The sequence below is a fragment of the Schistocerca serialis genome, chromosome 4, assembly GCF_023864345.2.
Source record: "Schistocerca serialis cubense isolate TAMUIC-IGC-003099 chromosome 4, iqSchSeri2.2, whole genome shotgun sequence".
Lineage (NCBI taxonomy): Eukaryota > Metazoa > Arthropoda > Insecta > Orthoptera > Acrididae > Schistocerca > Schistocerca serialis.
The window spans coordinates 53,494,512-53,519,285 of NC_064641.1; the positions used below are offsets into that span (position 1 = coordinate 53,494,512).

At 41.8% G+C, this 24,774-nt stretch overlaps 1 protein-coding gene across 1 annotated transcript in view; it reads left to right on the top strand.

The window, feature by feature from the left end:
* The window catches only part of LOC126473230 (tripeptidyl-peptidase 2), a 289,445-nt gene that overhangs the window by 52,798 nt on the left and 211,873 nt on the right, over positions 1-24,774 (top strand). Inside the window, exons 3-4 of the mRNA XM_050100144.1 lie at positions 19,655-19,822; positions 19,917-20,077. Coding sequence (XP_049956101.1) covers positions 19,655-19,822; positions 19,917-20,077 — 329 coding nt within the window. The remainder of the gene's footprint in view (positions 1-19,654; positions 19,823-19,916; positions 20,078-24,774) is intronic.

Here is a 24,774-nt window from a genome sequence, read left to right on the forward strand (position 1 = left end):
AACCATAAAACACTGTTTATCATTCATACCGAACAACCAAACTCGTGCACTTCAACACACACTCAGCAAATCGCATGACTTTCGTAAACCTTAAAATATATGACTTTCACTAACAAAGAGATAGAGGGGCTGGCCAGTACTTACCTCAGCTCAGTACAGCCGATAGATACACACAAAACAGAACTGAAAATTTACATTCCTAGCTTTCGGAACTTTGTTCCTTCATCAGGGAGGAGAGAGGGGAAAAAAGGGAAGAGGGGAAAGTGGATTCAGTTACTCACAACCCAGGTTATGAAGCAACAGGGAAAGGTAAACAGGGAGGGTAGCAAGGATGGAGGCATGGTTGTCAGAGGGAAGCCAAAGATATTCTACTGTAAGTACTGTGCCAGCTTCAAACCAGAGAGGATGCATACAGAAGTAAAGAGGTATATAGTATAAAGATAAACACAACTATGTAGGATAAAAAGATGCGTGAATGGCTAAAGAGGAAAGGGAAAGAGGAGAAGACTGAAGAGTGAATGGGAGTGAGGTTGTTTAACGTAGGTTCAGTCCAGGGGGATGGCGGGATGAAAGGATGTGTTGGAGTGCAAGTTCTCATCTCCGCAGTTCAGAGGGACTGGTGTTGGGTGGGAGAAGCCAAATGGCACATACGGTGTAGCAGGTTCCTAGGTCCCTAGAGTTATGCTGGAGGGCATGCTCCGCTACTGGGTATTGGGCATCTCCTAGGCGGACAGTTCGTCTGTGTCCGTTCATGCGCTCAGCCAGTTTGGTTGTTGTCATGCCGATGTAAAAGGCTGTGCAGTGCAGGCATGTCAGCTGATAAATGACATGTGTAGTTTCACACGTAGCCCTGCCTTGAATTGTGTATGTTTTACCAGTAGCGGGGCTGGAGTAGGTGGTTGTGGGGGGGATGCATGGGGCAGGTTTTGCAGCGGGGTCGGTTACAGGGGTAGGAACCGCTGGGTAGAGAAGGTAGTCTGGGAATGTTGTAGGGTTTAACAAGGATGTTACGGAGGTTAGGGGGGCAACGAAAGGCAACTCTGGGTGGTGTGGGGAGAATTTTGTCAAGGGATGATCTCATTTCAGGGGTTGACTTGAGAAAGTCATATCCCTGGCGGAGTAATTTGTTGATGTTTTCGAGGCCAGGATAATATTGGGTGACAAGGGGGATGCTTCTGTGTGGTCTGGGGGTAGGAACATTGTTGTTGGACGGGGAGGAATGTATTGCTCGGGAAATCTGTTTGTGGACAAGGTCTGCAGGATAGTTGCGGGAGAGGAAAGCACTGGTCAGGTTATTGGTGTAGTTGTTGAGGGATTCGTCACTGGAGCAGATACGTTTGCCACGAATACCTAGGCTGTAGGGAAGGGAGCGTTTGATGTGGAAAGGATGGCAGCTATCAAAGTGAAGGTACTGTTGTTTGTTTGTGGGTTTGATATGGACAGAGGTGTGGATGTGAGCTTCAACAAGATGAAGGTCAACATCCAGGAAGGTGGCTTGGGTTTTGGAGAAGGACCAGGTGAAATTCAGATTCGAAAAGGAGTTGAGGTTATGGAGGAAATTAAGGAGTGTTTCTTCACCATGAGTCCAGACCACAAAGATGTCGTCTATAAACCTATACCAGGCCAGGGGAAGCAGCTGTTGGGTCTTCAGGAAAGCCTCCTCCATGCGGCCCATGAAGAGGTTGGCATAGGAGGGAGCCATCCTGGTTCCCATGGCCGTTCCCCTGATTTGTTTGTAGGTCTGGCCCTCAAAAGTGAAGTAATTATGGGTGAGGATGAAGTTGGTAAGTGTGATAAGGAACGAGGTTTTTGGAAGATCTTCGGGTGGGCGTTGGGAGAGGTAGTGCTCAAGGGCGGAGAGACCATGGGTATGTGGGATGTTTGTGTAAAGGGATGTAGCATCTATGGTGACAAGAAAGGTTTCAGATGGGAGGGGAGTGGGAATGGATTTGAGGCGTTCTAGGAAGTGGTTTGTGTCTTTGATGTAGGATGGGAGTCTGCGGGTGATAGGTTGTAGGTGCTGGTCTACCAGAGCTGAGATACGTTCGGTTGGGGCTTTGAAGCCTGCCACAATGGGACGGCCAGGATGGTTCTCTTTGTGTATTTTGGGTAATAGGTAGAAGGTAGGGGTACGTGGCTCAGGTGGAGTGAGTAAGTCTATGGAAGCCGTTGTGAGGCCTTGTGAGGGACCTTGGATTTTTAGGATTTTTTGCAGCTCAGTCTGGATGGAGGGAATGGGATCCTGGGTAACAGCTTTGTAGGTTGAGGTGTCAGAGAGTTGACGCAGTCCTTCTGCCACATACTCCACACGGTCAAGAACGACAGTTGTGGAGCCTTTATCCGCCGGGAGGATGATAATAGAGCGGTCTATTTTCAGCTCCTTAATGGCACGGGATTCAGCTGGGGTGATGTTGGGGGTTGTCGGGATGTTCTTCAAGAAGGACTGGGAGGCAACACTGGATGTGAGGAATTCCTGAAATGTCTGCAAGGGATGGTTTTGGGGGAGGGGAGGAGGATCCCTTTGAGAAGGCAGTCGGAACTGTTCTAGACAGGGTTCAACACTGGGACTTTCTTCAATTCTAGTTAAAACTTGGTCTGTCTACATTCTTATTATGTTTTTTGATATTTCCTATGGCCCTTTTTCTTCCATTAACAGTTCTTGGTGAATTTTTTGTGTGTATATTTATAAGCAACTGGCTATATGTTTGCTGTTCTATATTATTCTTCTAATGGCTCTATTTTCAGTTAATCTTTAAATATTTATTTATCTTTTCATGACCTATTATCATTTACTTTACGTAACAGATCCCTGGAAAACATGTATTTATTGACTTTCCAATAATTCAAACTTAATTGGTGACACAGACAACAAATTCTTTTCAGAACTTCGTATTATAATCATTGTAAATTCAATTATCTCCCCTTGCTGGTATCATCTCCTTCCCGTAGCCTTTCTAAATCACCCATATCAATAAATTCAGGACAACAGCCTTCCCTTCTTGACATGTGTAACAGTCTCCAGTGATGCAGCAGAGCAGAATGGCGCAGTGATTAGCACACTGGACTCGCATTCTGGAGGATGATGGTTCAAATTCATGTTCGGTCATCCAGGCTTTGGTTTTGTGCAATTTTCTTGCATTGTTCTAGGCAAATGCATGGATGGTTTATTTGAAAGGGTGCAGCCAGTTACCTTCCCTGTCCTTGAAACATTAGAGTGTGTGCTCCATTACCAATGACATCATTGTTGGAGTATTAAACCCTAATCTTCCTTCCTTCATTCCTTCTAATGATTCAACAGTATATGATATTAACTCCCTTATTTCCGTGGTATCGTATACTTTCTTCTCAGCTGTTACATCTGATGTCACTACTAGAAATACTTATGCCCCATCAACATTTTCTACAAAAATCAGATACATTTTTGTTTGAATTGCTCCTAGTTCCAACATTAACAACTTCATTGCCATCCACTTCATCATTAACACAAAATCACCAGTAATATCAACACAAAAGTCACCACCACACTTACCATGAGTCTTTTTGGTTGAACCATAGCTTTTTATGTCAATGAACATGCACATCACTCATTTCTAAATTTACTTTCTCGCATTCATTCACATTATCTGGCTGCTGCAAACATTTATCCCCATCATTTCCTTTCAGTGGTCCCACAGCCTCAATGGCTTAAGCACTACATTTTGCCCACTTACAGAAACCACCAAAGTCTTCTTCTATGAACTTAAGTCTGCTGTCTGTTGTGCTTTTTCCGTTGATAAATATAAAGATCTTGCCAAAATTTCCCTTCTCCTGAAATTCTTTCTGTAAAAAAACATTCCCTTATATTTTGGCAGGTTTTTATCTGCTGTTGTACCTCACTTGGTCCTTGTTCCAGTCCCGGTCTTGTTCAGCCCAATGTGAATCTCCAGTGGGATGCCTACTCATTTTCCATGTTTGAAACTCCATTTCTGCCTCCTTGCTGTCTTTGCCCATTGAATCTTCTGTTTTCCCTTCTGTTTCTTGGGATCCAGTTTTCTGTTACTGTCTTGCCTCCCATTATTCCATTACTTCTGCTTCACAAAGTTTCTCTTCCTTGCTCCATGTGTCATGGCTAGAGACGGGGGGGAAAAAAACTTTTCATTTTATGGCTGCATACCATGGTTTTTTCCCCACATTCAGTGTTAATTTTGCCAAAGTTGGTGCTACTTTTGGCCACATTCAGATTTTTGAAAATTATTTAATAAATGTTCCAAATTTGTTATTATTTTTTTGCCAAATTTGGGGTACAATTTTTGCCACATCTGGTGCATTTTGTTGTCAAATTATGTATTTTTTGGGACATTTGTGTTTTGCCATATTTGGTATCTTTTCTGTCAAAGTTGGTTATTTTGACCAAATACAGTGTAATTTTTTAGCCAAATTTTTTTTAAAGATTCCTTGTTGCTTTTTTGCCAGATTCAGTGCCATTTTTTCAGTTTTTCTTTTTTCCAAGTGTGTTGTAATTTTTTTGCCAGATTTGCTGTTTTCTTACCCAATTCATTGTTACTATGTGCCACATTTAGTGCAATTTTTTGCTAAATGTAATGTAACTTTTTGCCAGTGCAACTATTACTTTTCCTATTCTTCCCCCCCCCCCCCCTCCCCCCCCTCACCCTCACCCTCACCCCCTCCCTCTCCCAGTTCGTTTTTCCGTCGATTTATTGTTGTTATTTTCCCATAGGTGTCACTTTTTTGCCAAATTCTGTGTTGTATTTTTGCCATATTTGCTGGTTTTTTTTTTGCAAAATTCATTGTTCTTTTTTGCCAAATTTGATGTTTGTTTTCCAAAATTTGTTGTGGTCGTTAATTATGCCAAATTCGGTGTATTATACCAAATTCATTCTTTTTCCAAATCCAGTTATGTTTTTTTTTTTTTCATTTTCAGTATTATTTTTGCTAATTTAAATTCTATTTTTGTCATCACATCAAAGTTTGCTACGTGGGAATTGAACTGTCAGTTTAAAATTGTACTCCAACCTTGAGGAGATTAAAAGTCAAAATGCAGTTTTAATGTTCAGTACTGTAACTATTAGTTACAAATATGAGGAAACTGCTGTCAGAGTTCATAATATTTTTATCTGGCAAGAATTACAAAATTCACAAAATCTCATAAAAATCACCAATTTTGCATTATTTTGTGAAGAACTGCTTATTTTGCATTATCTTTTGCATTATTGTTTTCCCAAAATTTTCTTGTCGCTAGTCATGGCCTATGTTGCCCATTGTACTTTTCTTTGCTCCTTCTGAATCCAGCCTGGTCAGGCACATTTTATTTCTATCTCCATGTGTTTCCTTTTGCCAGTTCTGCTTGCACTGTCAATCGTAAAATATGTGGCACCATCCATCCTTTCTATGTATTCTAGGACGTTACCAATATCTTCATTTGGTGCATTAATCAAATCCCATTGAATATTATCTGGTAATGGTAGCCTCCATTGTAGAGTAGAAATATTATTAATCAGTACATCTAAAGACTGCTCTAAATGCATTAGCTTTTTAATTTATTCCCTACAGACTGCTCTCGTGCTTTGTCTATCTGCTCTGTATGGTGATCCATTCAGAAACGCATTTTGGATCCTACACCACTTCGCCTCTCCCAGTTATGTATACAGAAATCCCTCTTCAGAATACTCGTAGCTTCAAAAACTGCCACTATTCTGATCACCCACGATAAAGCTTCACCTTCTAATAAAAAAAATTTGCAAATTTAATTTTATCTTTATCACTAGTCCCATTTAGAAACCTATCCTAACATTCTAAACAAATCTATAGCATGAAACTCCCAGCACTGTTTCAAATTTTCACTCACGAATTGCTAATAAAAGGCATCACAAAAGCACAATTTATGGTTCTTCCTTTCTCTGAGTTTAAGTATTTTCTCTTCATATAATGTGTGTGTGTGTGTGTGTGTGTGTGGGGGGGGGGGGGGGGTGCGCTTTATTAGTCTCTGCTGTTGATACTCATTTATTTACAGCTAACACTTTTTGCTTTACTTCTGATGAGTTCAACTGCACTTGGTTCATGGATTTTACTATTACTAGTTGACTCGCATCTACATTAGTTAAAATTTGTGCAATACTGCTTTTGAAATCGTGTTTGAGCCTTTCTTCCAATATACAACATTCTGGTCCCAACTTATGATCTACTCTATAGATCTCGTCCCTAACTATGCCATTCAACCTTACACATTCCCTTGACATCCTTTCTATATCCAACTTCAGTTTGTTTTCAACATGGGATCATTTTGCTTAACCCCAATCACTTGGCGATTCAATTTAGGTATAGCTTCCAGTATTAAATTTACTGTATCCACTGCCATTTTATGGGTACTAGATTGACCAACTTCATTGTCATTTCCTGAAGATTCACCATCACTGGCAACTAACTGTGTTACAGCAAATACTACTGAAATTATTAATTTTTATACATTTTATGGACCCAACGTGTCTTAAATCCTCTGCTGCTGCCGCCGCCAAGCGGCTGATGTTGCTGCTCTCTGTTTTCCATTTCGTGGTGTGGATTGCTGCAGCCCACTGGGTTTCCCGCAGCCTGGCGTGAATGGCGGCGGCGGCGGCTCGGCGGCTGCTGCTGCTGCTGCTGCTGCTGCTGCTGCAGCTCAGTGGCACTGCTAGCTTACGCAGGCTGTTTACCTCAGCCAAACTTACTGTGACCATTGATGTTCCATGGTTTTCCTTCCTAAGTTGTTAAGGCTTCATAATGACTGCTTTGAATTGATTGTCATTTGTGCCTTGTTCTAACTTTATCTAAATCGTGATTCTGGGTTTGCTTGCGATTTTGTCAGACAAATCCCGAGCAGGCTTCCATATCGTGAACTTCCTGTACAGTTTTTAAAATAATAATGGTTAAATACTTGTTGTGATAGATTGAATAATAAGTGAACGCAGTTTTACAGAGCAACACTGTTGAACAAATGCTTCAAGCTCTTGTTGTGTCAGATATGTCAATCTGGAGCATTTAGTGACTTCCTCTGTCATCATTGTCAGGAGATATTTCAGTAGGTCAACTTAATTACCTAATGACCGAAATATCTCCAGACAGTGATGGCGAAGGAAGTTGTCAAAAGCTTGAGTCTGACAAATCTGATTTGGCAAGAACCTGGTAAAGCATTTATTCAGGTTGGATAAAGGTTCGGTTTGTACTCAGCACACATTGGGTAGTCCCATACTATACAAACATGTTGTATTCACAGCTGAAAATGGCAGAATTACTGCTCCTTGCTCTCAGAGCTCCTTTCTAATGTCACATCTGCCAACAACAGAGGGTGCATTCACTACACAATCGCAACTTAAAATATATATTTGACTACATACGAGGTGTGATCAAAAAGTAGGCTAATGGGAATTTTTGTATTTCCTTAAGAATGTTAATCACCATCACCACTACCACCACCTGTTTCTTTTTGATCACACCCCGTATGTAACTACTTATTATATTTAAGTGGAGGCTATGACTCATATTGTCAAAACTCCCAAAATGACACCAGAAATATTGTTCTGAGAGGAAGTATCATAAAAAGTAAGGAATGCCAATGGAAATCTCGCTGATACAATATCAGAGAATGTTATCTCTTTGAGGACTATCGTACATCTCAAGCTCAAAAAAGAGATTTGTTAAATGCTAATTGTGTACTTCCAGATGTTTAGCATATTGTACGTAAAATGGAAACAACAAATCAACTGAATACTCTGAAACAAGACAGTAATCAGTCACACTGAGTAAACCTGAGAGAGCATTTCTGTTAAATGTTGTTTATATGGAAAAGCTTGTTGTATAGTATAGTGAATTAAAAAAGGCTTTATAGATGATCAAATATTGTTGGCGGAATATCTCCTCAACACACATTCGAAGCAATTAAGAAAGCGTCGTATGTAATAACTTGTTTGAAAATTATTCACCATTCACTTTTTTTCTTACAAGCTTAATGTTGGCTCATCCCAAGATCAACTAGTGACTTGAAGGTTTGCATATGTGGGTGAGCCTAATACAGTGGCACATGACACAGAGATTGCTGATCAGCAGTTATTTCACATAACATGAATTTACGTCTTCAGCACATAAATTACTTGGAATATTATGTGTAAGATGAGTCACTCTGCTACAGGAAATGGTGCCAGCTTAAGATCTAATGTTTCCTCCATTGTCCAGCATTTATCACCATTTAAGGGGCACGTGTAACTTACGAAACACTTGAGAGAAGGAAAGTTGCTACTCACCATATAGTGGAGATGCCGAGACACGATAGGCACAATAAAAAGATTCACACATTAGTAGCTTTCGGCCATTAAAGCCTTTGTCAGCAGTAGAGAGACACACACACACACACACACACACACACACACACACACACACACACACACACACACACACAAACGCAAGTGCAACTTGCACATGTGTCTGCAGTCTTACAGAGCTGAAACTACACTGCAAGCAGCAACACCCATGCAGGATGGGAGTGGCGACTGGGTGGGGGTAAGGAGAAGGCTGGGAGGGGAGAGGGAGGGATAGTATGGTGGGAGATTCGGACAGTGAAGTGTTGCAGTTTAGATGGAGGGTAGGAGAGAAGGTGCGGAGGGGGTAGGGGGTAAGTAGCGGAAAAGAGAGGAATAAAAATAAAAGAAATTAAGACTGGCTGTGGCGGTGAAATGACGGCTGTATAGTGCTGGAACGGGAACAGGGAGGGAGCTGGATGGGTAAGGACAGTGACTAACAAAGGTTGAGGCCAGGAGGGTTATGGGAGCATAGGATGTATTGCAGGGAAAGTTCCCACCTGCGCAAATCAGAAAAGCTGGTGTTGGTGGAAACGATCCATATGGCACAGGCTCTGAAACCGGTCATTGAGATGAGGGGTATCATGTTTGGCGGTGTGTTCAGCTGCAGGGTGATCCACTTGCTTTTTGGCCACAGTTTGTTGGTGGCCATTCATGTGAACAGTCAGCTTGTTGGTTGTCATGCCTACATGGAATGCAGAACAGTGGTTGCAGCTGAGCTTGTAGATCACATGACTGGTTTCACAGGTAGCCAGCCCTGCCTTTGCTGTGATAGGTAATGTTAGTGACCGGACTGGAGTAGGTGGTGGTAGGATGTATGGGACAGGTCTTGCATCTAGGTCTATTACAGGGGTATGAGCCATGAAGTATGGCAAGGGATTGGGAGCAGGGGTCGTGTAAGGATGGATGAGTATATTGTATAGGTTCAGTGGACAGTGGAATACCACAGTAGGAGGGGTGGGAAGGATAGTGGGCAGGACATTTCTCATTTCAGGGCACGAAGAGAGGTAATCTAAACCCTGGCGGAGAATGTATTTTAGTTGCTCCAGTCCTGGATGGTACGGAGTTACGAGGGGAATGCTCCTCTGTGGCCGGACTGTGGGACTTTGGGAGGTGGTGGGAGACTGGAAAGATAAGGCACGGGAGATTTGTTTTTGTACAAGGATGGGGGGATGATTACGGTCAGTGAAGGCTTCAGTGAGACCCTCGTCACTGCAGATGCGATGACCACAGGTGGCTAGGCTGTACGGAAGGGCCTTCTTGGTATGAAACGGGTGGCAGCTGTTGAAGTGGAGGTATTGCTGGTGCTTAGTAGGTTTGATATAGACGGAGGTATTGATGTAGCCATCTCTGAGGTAGAGGTCAACATCTAGGAAGGTAGCTTGTTGCGTTGAGTAGGACCAGGTGAAGCAAATTGGGGAGATGTTGTTGAGGTTCTGGAGGAATGTGAAAAAGGTGTCCTCATCTTCAATCCAGATAGCAAAGATGTCATCGATGAACCTGAACCAGGTGATGGGTTTAGGATTCTGGGCTTTTAGGAAGGGTTCCTCTAGATGGCCCCATGAATAGGTTAGCATAGGATGGTGCCATATGGGTACCCGTAGCCGTACCACAGATTTATTTGTAGGTAATGCCTTCAAAGGAGAAGTAATTGTGGGTGAGGATATAGTTCGTCATGGAGAGTAGGAAGGAGGTTGTTGGTTTGGAATCCATAGGGTGTCTGGAAAGGTAGTGTTCGATAGCAGTAGGGCCATGGGCATCAGGAATGTTAGTGTACAGGGAGGTGGCGTCAACAGTGACGAGCAGGGCACCATGTGGTAGAGGGAGAGGAACTGTGGAAAGTTGGTCGAGGAAATGGTTGGTATCTTTTATATAGGACGATAGGTTCCGGGTAATAGGTTGAACCTGTTGGTCTACGAGAGCAGAGATTCTATCAGTTGGGGCACAGTAACCGGCCACAATGGGGTGTCCTGGATGGTTGGGTTTATGGACTTTAGGAAACATGTGGAAAGTGGGAGTGCGGGGAGTGGTAGGGCTAAGTAGAGAGATGGACTCTAGGGAGAGGTTCTGGGATGGGCCTAAGGATTGAGTAGTGACTGGAGATCCTGCTGGATTGCTGGAATGGTATCACTGTGGCATGGTTTGTAGGTGGAAGTATCTGACAGCTGACGGAGTCCTGCCACGTAATCCTTGTGGTTCAAAACTATGGTGGTGGAGCCTTTGTCTGAAGGTAGGATTATAAGATCAGGACCAGTTTTTATGTGGTGGACTGTGGTTCTTTCTGCGGATGTAATGTTAGTACGCATGTTGAGGAATTTGGGGAATGATGGTGAGGCAAGGTTCGAGAATAAGAAATTCTGGAAAGTTAACAGGATGCGGTTTGGAGACAGTGGGGGTGGATCACGGTTGGATGGAGGAGTGAACTGAGATAGGCAAGGTTCAGTGTTGGTCTTTGGTCGAGTCTGATTGGTCGGGTTGGTGATGAAAAAGTGTTTCCACTGTAGGGACCGGGAGAAGGAGAGAAGGTCTTCAACTAGTCCTCCATGGTTGAATTCGGGAGTGGGGCATAAGGTGAGGTCTTTGGAAAGGACAGATATTTCTGTGGGATTAAGGCTTCTGGCGGAAGGGTTCATGACTGTGTTGCAGGTCTGTTTAGGATTTGAGTTCTGTGTGGTGTTGGGAGGGAGTTTCGGAGGGTGGGGTAAGTGTAGTAGGTCTGCGAGACAAGGTTTGTCAGCTATGAGGGGGCATGGGGGAGGTTTGGAGGTTCTTGATGAAGTGGTGGACAGTGGTACTCCGTGATGGGAGTAGGAAGTGAGCAGGATGGAGAGCTTTTTGAGGTGGTGTTGTGCATGTTGCTCAAGTTCCTGCAGCCGAGAGTTTCAATGTGTGTTACGGGTTACAGGAATCTGGGATTACATAGCAGCAGAATTTTGCGGATGGAGAGTAGGCACTGCAAGGAGGATTGGGCTTGGTTGATATGGTTTTGCAGGACTATGTTGGTGAGGACTAAGGATTGGCAGAATCTGAACAGGTGGGTGTCATTGTGGAAGGAGGGGTGGCAAACAGAGATGGGTAATTTGATGGTAAGACCATTAGGGGGAATTACATGAGCCAAGCAACAACACAGGAACAGTATGTGGGACTGGGATGTGGCTAGGGATGAGGACACTGTTCTGTATTGATGCAGATGGAAGGAGCAAGGATCCATGGTGGTGCAAAAATGCGAAAATATGCGTAAAAAAGTAGAATTACGTACGAAAAATTATCAAAAATACACCCAAATACCTGTGAAAAGTAGGAAATAGATGCACAGGGAGAAGAAAAGAGATGGAATCTGAGGAAGACAATGATAGTGGAAGGTGAAAACGCACTAAAATTGGTGAGAAGTCACAAAGGTCAAAGTAGAGAATAACTAATCATTAATAAATATATTACTGTGGGTAGCAGGTTTGAGGGCGGATAAGCGTAGATGTGAGTGGATGATGGATGAGGTGGATTTAGTGGGTGCGAACTGGGATAGAACGGAGAAAGTTTGGGGGGTGGGGAGGGGTACGTAGTTAGAGGTGTAAGATTGTGTGGCACAGGAAAAGTGTGGGAGATAACACGCAAAAATACAGTAACTGACACAGGGAACGTGATCAGTTTGAAGGTATAGGCCTAATTATATCGGTGGGAGTAATGTGGGACATAAGATGCTGCACCAATAATCAGCATGTTCTTGATGCCGTCTGTTGCGAGCAGCAGAGTCCGTTGATACAGTAGTCATAAGTAGTGTGTGCAGTGCAGTTCAGTAAGGCAACAAGAGAAACACAGGAAAGAAAAGAAAGATGGATGGACATTGAGTATAGCGACGCAAAAGAAAGCAGTTACAAAGGAAAACCGCACAGGGTTAGGATCGAAGAAAAGCCGTCAGGCAAAAAACAAACAGTGGAAAATCTAGGATGGAACGTAACAATACGAGAAAAGGAAAGTTGCTGCTCACCATATGGCAGAGATGCTGAGCCGCGATAGGCACAATAAAAAGCTAAACACAATTATAGCTTTCGTCCAGTAAGGTCTTTGTCAGCAGTACACACACACACACACACACACACACACACACACACACACACACACACACACACACAAGCGCAACTTGCACACGCATCTGCAGTCTCGGAGAGCTGAAACTACACTGCGAGCAACAGCACCCGTGCATGATGGGAGTGGCGACTGGGTGGGGGTAAGGAGGAGGCTGGGGCGGGGAGGGGGGAGGGATATTATGATGGGAGTGAGTGGACAGTGAAGTACCCGGATGGTACTGAGTTACGAGGGGAATGCTCCTCTGTGCCGGATTGTGGGACTTTGGGAGGTGGTGGGAGACTGGAAAGATAAGGCACGAGATATTTGTTTTGTACAAGGATGGAGGATGATTACGGTCAGTGAAGGCTTCAGTGAGACCCTTGGTATATTTAGAGAGGGACTCCTCGTCACTGCAGATGCGACGACCGCAGGTGGCTAGGATGTACGGAAGAGACTTCTTGATATGGAACGGGTGGCAGCTGTCGAAATGGAGGTATTGCTGGTGGTTGGTAGGTTTGATACGGATGGAGGTACTGATGTAGCCATCTATGAGGTGGAGGTCAACATCTAGGAAGGTGGCTTGTTGGGTTGACTAGGACCAGGTGAAGCAAATGGGGGAGAAGTTGTTGAGGTTCTGGAGGAATGTGAATAAGGTGTCCTCATTTTCAATCCAGATAGCAAAGATGTCATCAATGAATCTGAACCAGGTGAGGGGACAAGGATTCTGGGTTTTTAGGAAGGATTCCTCTAGATGGCCCATGAATAGGTTAGCATCTTATGTCCCACATTACTCCTGCCAATAGAATTAAGCCTATCCCTTCAAACTGATAACTCTCCCTGTGTCAGTTCGCGAATTTTTGCGTGTTATCTTCTGCACTTTTCCAGTGCCACATGAACTTGCATCTCTAACTACGAACCTCTCCCCAACCTCCCACACTATCTCCGTTCTATCCCTGTTTGCAGTCACTAAATCCACCTCAGCCAGTCACATCTGCCGTCCCCCTTCTCTACGTTTATTCGCCCTCAAACCTGCTACCCGTAGTAATATATTTATTAATGATTAGTTATCCTCTACTTTGACCTTAGGGACTTCTCACCAATATTAGAGAGTTTTTGCCTTCCACTATCATTTTCTTCTTTTCTTCCCCCCTGTGCATCCATTTCGTACTTTTCATACGGATTTGGGTGTGTTTTTGCGTAATTTTTTGGACGTAATTCTACTTTCTTACATATTTTTTCGCCACCATGGATCCTTGCTCCTTCCATCTGCATCCAAACAGAACAGTTTCCTTATCCCTAGCCAGATCCCAGTCCCACATACTGTTCCTGTGTTGTTGCTTGGCTCATGAAATCCCCCCTAATGGCCTTACCATCAAATTACCCATCTCTGTTTGCCATCTCTCCTTCCACAATGACCTCCACCTGTTCAGATTCCGCCAATCCTTAGCCCTCACCAACATAGTCCTGCAAAACCATATCAGCCAAGCCCAATCCTCCTTGCAGTGCCTACTCTCCATCCGCAAAATTCTCCTGCTATGTAATCCCAGATTCTTGGAACCCATAACTCACATTGAAACTCTTGCCCTGCAGGAACTTGAGCCACATGCACATCACCACCTCAAAAAGCTCTCCATCCTTCTCACTTCCTACTCCCATCACGGAGTACCACTGTCCACCACTTCATCAAGAACCTCCAAACCTCCCCCACGCCCCCTCATAGCTGACAAACCTTGTCTCGCAGACCTACTACACTTACCCCACCCTCCGAAACTCCCTCCCAACACCACACAGAACTCAAATCCTAAACAGACCTGCAACACAGTCATGAACCCTTCCGCCAGAAGCCTTAATCCCACAGAAATATCAGTCCTTTCCAAAGACCTCACCTTTTCCCGCACTCTCAAATCCAACAATGCAGGACTAGTTAAAGACCTTCTCTCCTTCTCCCAGTCCCTCTAGTGGAAACACTTTTTCGCAACCAAGCCGACCAATCAGACTCAACCAAAGACCAAAACTGAACCTTGCCTAACTCAGTTCATTCCTCCGTCCAACCGTGATCCACCCCCACTGCCTCCAAACCACCCCCTGTTAACTTTCCAGAATTTCTTATTCTCGAACCTTGTCTCACCATCATTCCCCAAATCCCTCAACATGCGTACTAACATTACATCCGCAGAAAGAACCACAGTCCACCATCTAAAAACTGATCCCAATCTTATAATCCTACCTTCAGACAAAGGCTCCACCACCGTAGTTTTGAACCACAAGGATTGCATGGCAGAAGGACTCCGTCAGCTGTCAGATACTTCCACCTACAAACCATGCCACGGTCATCCCATTCCAGCAATCCAGCAGGATCTCCAGTCACTACTCGAATCCTTAGGCCCATCCCAGAATTTCTCCCTAGAGTCCATCTCTCTACTTACCCCTACCACTCCCCGCACTCCCACCATCCACATGCTTCCTAAAGTACATAAACCCAACCACCCAGGACACCCCATTGTGGCCGGTTACTGTGCCCCCACTGATAGAATCTCTGCTCTTGTAGACCAACAGGTTCAACCTATTACCCGGAACCTATCGTCCTATATAAAAGATACCAACCATTTCCTCGACCAACTGTCCACCGTTCCTCTCTCTTTACCACATGGTGCCCTGCTCATCACTGTTGACGCCACCTCCCTGTACACTAACATTCCTGATGCCCATTGCCTTACTGCTATCGAACACTACCTTTCCAGACGCCCTATGGATTCAAAACCAACAACCTCCTTCCTAGACTCCATTACCAACTATATCCTCACCCATAATTACTTCTCCTTTGAAGGCATTACATACAAACAAATCTGTGGTACGGCTATGGGCACCCGCATGGCACCATCCTATGCTAAACTATTCCTGGGCCATCTAGAGGAATCCTTCCTAAAAGCTCAGAATCCTAAACCCATCACCTGGTTCAGGTTCATTGATGACATCTTTGCTATCTGGATTGAAGCTGAGGACACCTTATTCACATTCCTCCAGAACCTCAACAACTCCCACATTTGCTTCACCTGGTCGTAGTCAACCCAACAAGCCACCTTCCTAGATGTTGAACTCTGCAGCAGAGGTGGCTACATCAGTACCTCCATGCATATCAAACCTACTAACCACAAGCAATACCTCCATTTCGACAGCTGCCACTCGTTTCGTACCAAGAAGTCTCTTCCGTACAGCCTAGCCACCTGTGGTCGTCGGATCTGCAGTGACGAGGAGTCCCTCTCTAAATATACTGAGGGTCTCACTGAAGCCTTCGCTGACCGTAATCATCCTCCCATCCTTGTACAAAAACAAATCTCCCGTGCCTTATCTTTCCAGTCTCCCACCACCTCCCAAAGTCCCACAGTCCGGCCACAGAGGAGCATTCCCCTCGTAACTCAGTACCATCCAGGACTGGAGCAACTAAAATACATTCTCTGCCAGGGTTTAGATTACCTCTCGTCATGCCCTGAAATGAGAAATGTTCCATCCACTATCCTTCCCACCCCTCCTACTGTGGTATTCCACCATCCACTGAACCTACACAATATACTCATCCATCCTTACACAACCCCTGCTCCCAATCCCTTACTTTATGGCCCATACCCCTGTAATAGACCTAGATGCAAGACCTGTCTCATACATCCTCCTACCACCACCTACTCCAGTCCGGTCACTAACATTACCTATCACATCAATGACAGGGCTACCTGTGAAACCAGTCATATGATCTACAAGCTAAGCTGCAACCACTGTTCTGTATTCTATGTAGGCATGACAACCAACCAGCTGTCTGTCTGCATGAATGGCCACTGACAAACTGTGGCCGAAAAACAAGTGGATCACCCTGTAGCTGAACATGCTACCAAACATGATACCCCTCATCTCAATGACCGGTTTCAGAGCCTGTGCCATATGGATCGTTTCCACCAACACCAGCTTTTCTGATTTGCGCAGGTGGGAACTTTCCCTGCAATACATCCTATGCTCCCATAATCCTCCTGGCCTCAACCTTTGTTAGTCACTGTCCTTACCCATCCAGCTCCCTCCCTGTTCCCGTTCCAGCACTATACAGCCGTCATTTCACCGCCACAGCCAGTCTTAATTTCTTTTATTTTTATTCCTCTCTTTTCCGCTACTTACCCCCTACCCCCTCCGCACCTTCTCTCCTACCCTCCATCTAAACTGCAACACTTCACTGTCCGAATCTCCCACCATACTATCCCTCCCCACCCCAGCCTCCTCCTTACCTCCACCCAGTCGCCACTCCCATCATGCACGGGTGTTGCTGCTCGCAGTGTAGTTTCAGCTGTCAAAGACTTTCAGAAGAATGTAATAATTCCAATTGTTAAGATAGCAGTTGTTGACTTGTGTGAATATTACCGAACTGTCAGTTTAATAAGTCGTGGGTGCAGGATACTGACATTAATTATTTACAGAAGAATGAAAAATCTGGTGTAGAACCTGTGTTTTGGAGAAATTTAGGAACATTACAATAATCAAAGAGTATGAAAAGAAAACAGTGGTAGAGGAAGGAGTGAGATGGGGTTGTAGCTTATCCTTGATGTTATTCACTCTGTGAATTAAGCAAGTTGTAAGAGTGCCCAAAGAAAATTTTGGAGAAGTCATCAAAGTTCAGGGAGAAGAAATAAAAACTTTGAAATTTGCTTATGACTGAGTAATTCTGTCAGGGACAGAAAATTATTTGGAAGAGTATGTCATTGGAATGGATACTATCTCGAAAAGGAGGATAGGAGACGAACATTGGCAAAAGCCGCGCAAGTATGATGGAATGTAGTCGAATTAACCCTTTGACTGCTACAGATGTGCTCTTTACATTCCATGTTGAAAGTTGCTTTGTTTTCACTGTACAGCTCAGCTAATGCTGCTATTTGTGCTTAGAGACTATGTTGAGGTCATTATGAAATACTTATCATCTGGATTTAAGAAAACTGTTTAGTGAAAAAAATTGATTTTTGCACATTTTTCAGTCTGATATCTTTGTTCGATAAAGAACTGAGTGTATTTTCTGTATTCATAATAATTACTGTGTGTGCTGCATCACATTAAGTACAGTGAAATTTTAGAGTGTTTGCAGAGGTAAAAATGCATTGTGTAAACTTTATATATGGTCAATATTAGTCCACAAGTTACTGTTTATGAAATAAGATATTGAAATTTAATTTAAGACTGAGAGCAGAATGGTCTCACTTCGTTCTTGAGTTACTGGTTTTTTATATCCAGCAGACGATCTCATGCTACATGTCCTATTCTGTCCTTACGCGTTGAGGATACTGTATTCATAACAGTCGTCATATTTTATAAATTGTCAGAGATACTTATATGATGTTTATTGTGAAAGACAGCATACAAATGGGCACAATAGTTTTATGATAAGACTCGAAACTTATTTATTCACCGTGATGTGGAAGTACCTCATCCACAGCTGTGAGAGGTCGGCAGAATGGGGCCCTTAAACACATCAATAGCACTTAAGGGTAACCTAGGGGCTATGTTTAAACATGTCCTCAGAACTTGAGGAGCGGCAGAGGCTTACAGGTTATCTTGTCGACAGTAGGTAATGAGTTAAATCACGTTATGCTGAGAGAGTTAGATTAAGAAATGAAACACTAAAAGTGATACATGAGTTTTGCTATTTGGACTCAAATTAACTAATAATGGGTGAAGTAAAGAGAACATAAACTGTAGATTGCCAATTCCAAAAAAAGTCTTTCTGAGGAAGAGAAATTTAACATTATATATGAATTCAAGTGTTAGGAAATATTTTCTGAAGTTATTTGTCTGAAAGGTAGCCTTGTATGTGGAAGTGAAACATGGATGATATGCAGTTTCAGCAAGAAGAGAATAAAAGCTTTTGAAATTCAGTGGTACAGGAGAATGCTGAAGAGTATATGGTTAAATCACTTAATTAGTTTGGAAGATACAGACAAAATTGCGAAGAATATAAATTTGTTGCAAAAATTGACTAATGAAGTGATCAGTTGATAGGATGTATTCTGAGACAGCTAGGATTCATAAATTTGGAATTGGAGGGATGTGTGGCCAGTAAAAATTGTAATGGGAAACGAAGAGATGAATACAGTAAGAACTTCCAAATGGATGCAGATTACAGTAGTTGATTTGGAGATGAAGAGGATTGCACAGGATAGATTAGTGTGGAGAGCTGCATCAAACCAGTCTTTGTATTGAAGAGCACAATATCATCCTCATTGGTTTTATACAGGGATACTCACTGGGTACTCCCCTTTTATTACATTGGATGTTAATTCCATTGTATTGCAGGAAATCTACAACTCTAGTTTGTTTTTGAGATTACTGCAATCAACTGCCTTTTGTTTTGTTCTTCAATTTTTATTATCGATTTCATAATGTGAATAATTCTCGCCACACTCGGTGCTTAAAAGTTTTGTGTATACATCTTGTCACAACCACACGACTCCCACACTGCTGCAGACAATCAATAAATATGTCCCATCTGATGATAAATTGCTAGGCAGTTTGAAACCAGTAATGTGATACTAAAAATTGAAAAATAAAGCAAAAGCTGACTGGTTGCAGTAATGTCAAGAAATTCTAGTTTGTGCCTAAGTTATCACACTTGATCTATAGTTATTGTATTTCCTCAAACTCCCCATTGTGTTTAATTTGATGGTATTCAGTTACACATACAAAAAAGTTACAAAATGATGATGTATTTTAAAACTTGTAGAAGCAACTGTGATGTGGATGATTTTCTGTTTTGTTCAGTCTGAAATTATTTAGGGACACGACATCTAAATGTTTTGTAGGTTATGGTATTATCCTCTGATCAAAATTTTAATCTATGAAAAATTGGATTTATGACATTTTATTTAAGTTTAAATGATACAGGTACTCAAGAAATGATAAAGTGCAGATAACAATCAATCATAGTCACTGCCACACACCTTAAAAATTTAATCTTCACATCCACTTTTCTCATGTATGATCTGTTTACTTTCCCATATTTCTGCCATATGGTACTGCTTGGGTACTGCCATTACCCTATAAAACATGATTTGTGAGCATTTGTGGATTTTTCTGGTCAAGGTCCTGTTAATTGTCTAACACATTCTCTGAGATTTATGTTTTTATATTTAACTCCATTCTCTCACAGTAAGATAATGTATTCCCTAAGTGACCTGTATTGCATACCTCTTCAAAAATAAAATAAAATAAAAATTATGTGTATCTTTCTTTTTTTCTAGATTCCATCAGCTTGGAAAAACCCAAGTGGTGATTATCATATAGGAATTAAAAATGCTTTCGATTTGTATCCTTCCAAACTAAGAGAACGGATAGAGAAAGAGCGGAAAGAAAATCTTTGGGATCACGGACATAAGGCTGCTGTGTCAAAAGCAACAAGGGAACTACAGGTATTGGTTTTTTTTTCCCATTGTTAATCTGGATTGAAGCACAGAGAAATGTTGGACCTCTAATGAAATTATTTATTGTCATGGACACTTCTAGGAATTTGAAGCAAAAAATACATCAAATTTATCTACAGCAGATAAATTGCAGAAAGAGGACTTTGAAGCAAGGGTGGATGTATTGACGTCACTTGATAAAAAATACAATGATGTTGGTCCAGCTTATGATTGCATTGTTTTCCATGATGGTGAAATGTGGAGGTGAGTATTTGCTCGTCCTAAGAATCGTGCTACATTATTTTTGTTTAATTGAGAGGACAGTTTCAGTAGTAAATTGAGTAGGGAAATGAATGACATGGAATGAAGGCTACTTGGACAGTGCATATTAATATTTAGCATCGTGGAATGTATTTCCTACTATTAAAATATTTTTCGTACAAGAAAAAGATTATAGAAGCACGCTAATGCATACACAATGCCATCACAACCTTAGATTTCCAGAAACTTTCATTTCTTGTAATGGCATGGTATTAGTTTGACAATGATTTTGATTATTTTTGTTTATTTTCAGTGCTCAGAGCAGCTGATATTATATAAAAACAAGCAGTTTTTGTTATTTTGTTCATGTTTACATTATTTATTCCTTGAGATGCGGAATCATAGTTTCCATTTGATTGTATACATTCGACATAGACAGTTATTTCCACTGGGAACTGTGGGCATAATCCGTATCACTTCAGGCAAAGGGATTACCTTCATAGTCTCGGATGTTATTGAATTTAGCATATGTTAAAATTCAGGAGGAAGTAAGAAACACGTATTTTTTTTTTTTGTTTTCTCCAAAAAAATTCCTGTCCCAAGATGCAGGCCCCAAAGGTGACACTGCAAACACCATTTTGAAGATGCGAATTTTGGAAAATTTTTAAAAATGCTGTATCTCTGCAACAGTCCTAGATATTTTGTTAGAATTTTTTTTTTATTTGAAAGATAATTGCTTTATGATTACAATGGTATCCTCCATTTGGAGGTATCTGTCAAATTTCTTTTACTGTCGCCTTTTGATTTTTTTTATAATCTACAGAAAGAATTTCTTTTTCAAAAATGCCAATCCAGAAAATTTAGATTTTTTTTTCTGTTTATTAGTACCATGTAGTACTATATTCTCTGTAAAGGAGAGCTTCCGCTTTTAAGTTGGACAGGTTTTCTTTTTAAAAACAATTTTTTTTAAACTTTCAGCAGTAATGTATGACTTCACTGAAGTTGTCTCTTACTAATTTCTTTGTTACAGTGGTTATTTCTATTGTCCCTTTGCAGTTATTTCTTATCACTTTACTAGCGAGGTAGCGCAGTGGTTAGTACACTGGACTCACATATGTGAGGACAAAGTTTCAAACCTGTCTCCGGCCATCCTGATTTAGGTTTTCCGTGATTTCCCTCAGTCATTTCAGGCAAATGCCAGGATGGTTCCTTTCAAAGGGCACAACTGATTTGCTTCCCCATCCTTCCCAAATCCGAACTTGTGCTTCGTCTCTAATGACCTCGTTGTCAGCAGGATGTTAAATACTTATCTCCTCCTCCTCCTCCTCCTCCTCCTCCTCCTCCTGCTGCTGACACTTTCTTTGTTGCAGTTACTTCTTTTCACTTTCATTGTTACAGATATTTCTTACACTTCTTTGTAGTTTCTTGTCAGTTTCTTTGTCATGGTTGTTCATTATAGGTTTCTGTATTCTAGTTGTTGAGTACTATTTTGTTTACTGAAGAGGCTTCTAAGAAATAAGACACCATCCAGTGAGTTTTGTGTTTTCGTAAGGAATTTGCCAGTTGACACAGTCGCAGTGCGTTTTGTGAAAAGGACTGTTTGAAATGTCTTCTGACTGGGGCCACAGGAGAGTGAAGGGTGCTGACTATTTGCATTTCCTTCAGAGTGATACATAAAACAAACAAAAAACACTTTGTTCAGGTTTTTTTGTGTTCTAAATGTTTTGACAGAATAACAGGTATGATAGTAACTGAACTACCGTATTTACTCAAATCTAAGCCGCACTTTTTTCCGGTTTTTGTAATCCAAAAAACTGCCTGCGGCTTAGAATCAAGTTCGAAGTAAGTGGAAGTTCTGAAAGATGTTGGTAGATGCCGCCACAACTAACTTCTGCCATGGAATATATGTAGTGCTACACAGGCATTCTTTGCAGGCACAAAGATGAATACTGGCGCCAAAACCTCTGTGTCAGTAAATAAGGTAGAAGAAAAGCTTTTTTCCTCCACCCCGAGTTTCATCCACTGCATTTTCATATATTATCTAACGAAATAAATAGAAATTCCGTATTGTTCATCTTCGAATGTGGCAGCCTTTCAAATATTCGTAGCAACAAAAATAAATTTTTCACAAAAATACCAACAATTCACAAGGCTTTAGTATTGTTGCACTAGTTGATGTGCTGGGGCTCATTAAGATTTCACATAGCGGCACATTTTGCTTTGTGGAATTTTGTGAAGTACTTGTTGGTTGTATACATGGAAGAGGCCTGGAGATACTAGAAGGTTTCAGATAGATGATATAATGGTAGGACAGAGATTTAGGAACCAGGTTTTAAATTGTAAGACATTTCCAGGGGCAGATGTGAACTCTGGCCACAATCCATTGGTTATGAACTGCAGATTAAAACTGAAGAAACTACAAAAAGCTGGGAATTTAAGGAGATAGGACATGGATAAACTGACAGAAGCAGAGGTTGTAGAGTGTTTCAGGGAGAACATCAGGGAGCGATTGACAAGAATGGGGGAAAGAAATACAGTAGAAGAAGAATGGGTAGCTTTGAGAGATGAAATAGTAAAGGCAGCAGAGTATAAAGTAGGTAAAAAGATGAGGGCTAGTAGAAATCCTTGAGTAACAGAAGATATATTGAATTTAATTAATGAAAGGAGAAAATACAAAAATGCAGTAAATGAAGTAGGCAAAACGGAATACAAACATCTCAAAAATGAGATCGACAGGAAGTGCAAAATGTCTAAGCAGGGATGGCTAGAGGGCGAATGTAAGGATATAGAGGCATATATCACTTGGGGTAAGATAGATACTGCCTACAGGAAAATTAAGGAGAGCTTTGGAGAAAAGAGAACCACTTGCATGAATATAAAGAGCTCGGAGGGAAACCCAGTTCTAAGCAAAGAAGGGAAAGCAGAAAGGTGGAAGGAGTATATAGAGGTCTATACAAGGGTGGTGTACTTGAGGACAATATTATGGAAATGGAAGAGAATGTAGATGAAGATGAAATGGGAGATACGATACTGCGAGAAGAGTTTGACAGAGCACTGAAAGACCTGAGTCGAAACAAGGCCCCGGGAGTAGACAATATTCCATTAGAACTACTGACGGCCTTGGGAGAGCCAGTCCTGACAAAACTCTACCATTTGGTGAGCAAGATGTATGAGACAGGCAAAATACCCTCTTACTTCAAGAAGAATATAATAATTCCAATCCCAAAGAAAGCAGGTGTTGACAGATTTGAAAATTACTGAACTATCAGTTTAATAAGTCACAGCTACAAAATACTAAGCGAATACTTTACAGACTAATGGAAAAACTGATAGAAGCCAACCTCGGGAAAGATCAGTTTGGATTCCGTAGAAATGTTGGAACACGTGAGGCAATCCTGACCCTATGACTTATCTTAGAAAATAGATTAAGGAAAGGCAAACCTACGTTTTTAGCATTTGTAGACTTAGATAAAGCTTTTGACAATGTTGAGTGGAACTCTCTCTTTCAAATTCTGAAGGTGGCAGAGGTGATATACAGGGAGCCAAAGGCTATTTACAATTTGTACAGAAACCAGATGGCAGTTATAAGAGTCGAGGGGTATGAAAGGGAAGCAGTGGTTGGGAAGGGAATGAGACAGGGTTGTGGCCTATCCCCGATGTTATCCAATCTGTATATTGAGCAAGCAGTAAAGGAAAGAAAAGAAAAATTCGGAGTAGGCATTAAATCCATGGAGAAGAAATAAAAACTTTGAGGTTCACCGATGACATTGTAATTCTGACAGAGACAGCAAAGGACCTGGAAGAGCAGCTGAACGGAATGGACAGTCTCTTGAAAGGAGGATATAAGATGAACATCAACAGAAGAAAAATGAGGATAATGGAATGTAATCGAATTAAATCGGGTGATGCTGCAGGAATTAGATTAGGAAATGAGAGGCTTAAAGTAGTAAATGAGTTTTGTTGTTTGGGGAGCAAAATAACTGATGGTCGAAGTAGAGAGGATATAAAATGTAGACTGGCAATGGCAAGGAAACAGTTTCTGAAGAAGAGAAGTATAGTTTTAAGTATAGAAGTATAGATTTAAGTATCAGGAAGTCATTTCTGAAAGTATTTATATGGAGTGTAGCCATGTATTGAAGTGAAATGTGGACGATAAATAGTTCACACGAAGAGAATAGAAGCTTTTGAAATGTGGTGCTACAGAAGAATGCTGAAGATTATATGGGTAGATCACATAACAAATGAGGAGGTATTGAGTAGAATTGGGGAGAAGAGAAATTTGTGGCACAACTTGACTAGAAGAAGGACATGTTCTGAGGCATCAAGGGATCACCAGTTTAGTATTGGAGCGCAGCGTGGAGGGTAAAAATTGTAGAGGGAGACCAAGAGATGAATACACTAAGCATATTCAGAAGGATGTAGGTTGCAGTAGGTACTTGGAGATGAAGAAGCAAGCACAGGATAGAGTAGCATGGAGAGCTGCATCAAACCAGTCACCGGACTGAAGACCACCACGACATACAGTTATTTCTTTTGGGAACAAAGTTCTAATCGTGTTGCAGGTGTGCGATACGGGATTGACGAGAGTAATGTCAGGCAATGGCGACTGCTGAGAAACAAATTATTTGAATGTTCAAGTAGCAGGAAAGCATGTAGTGGGCCTAAGTGTGGCCAATATAATGCACTAGAAGTGATTTTAA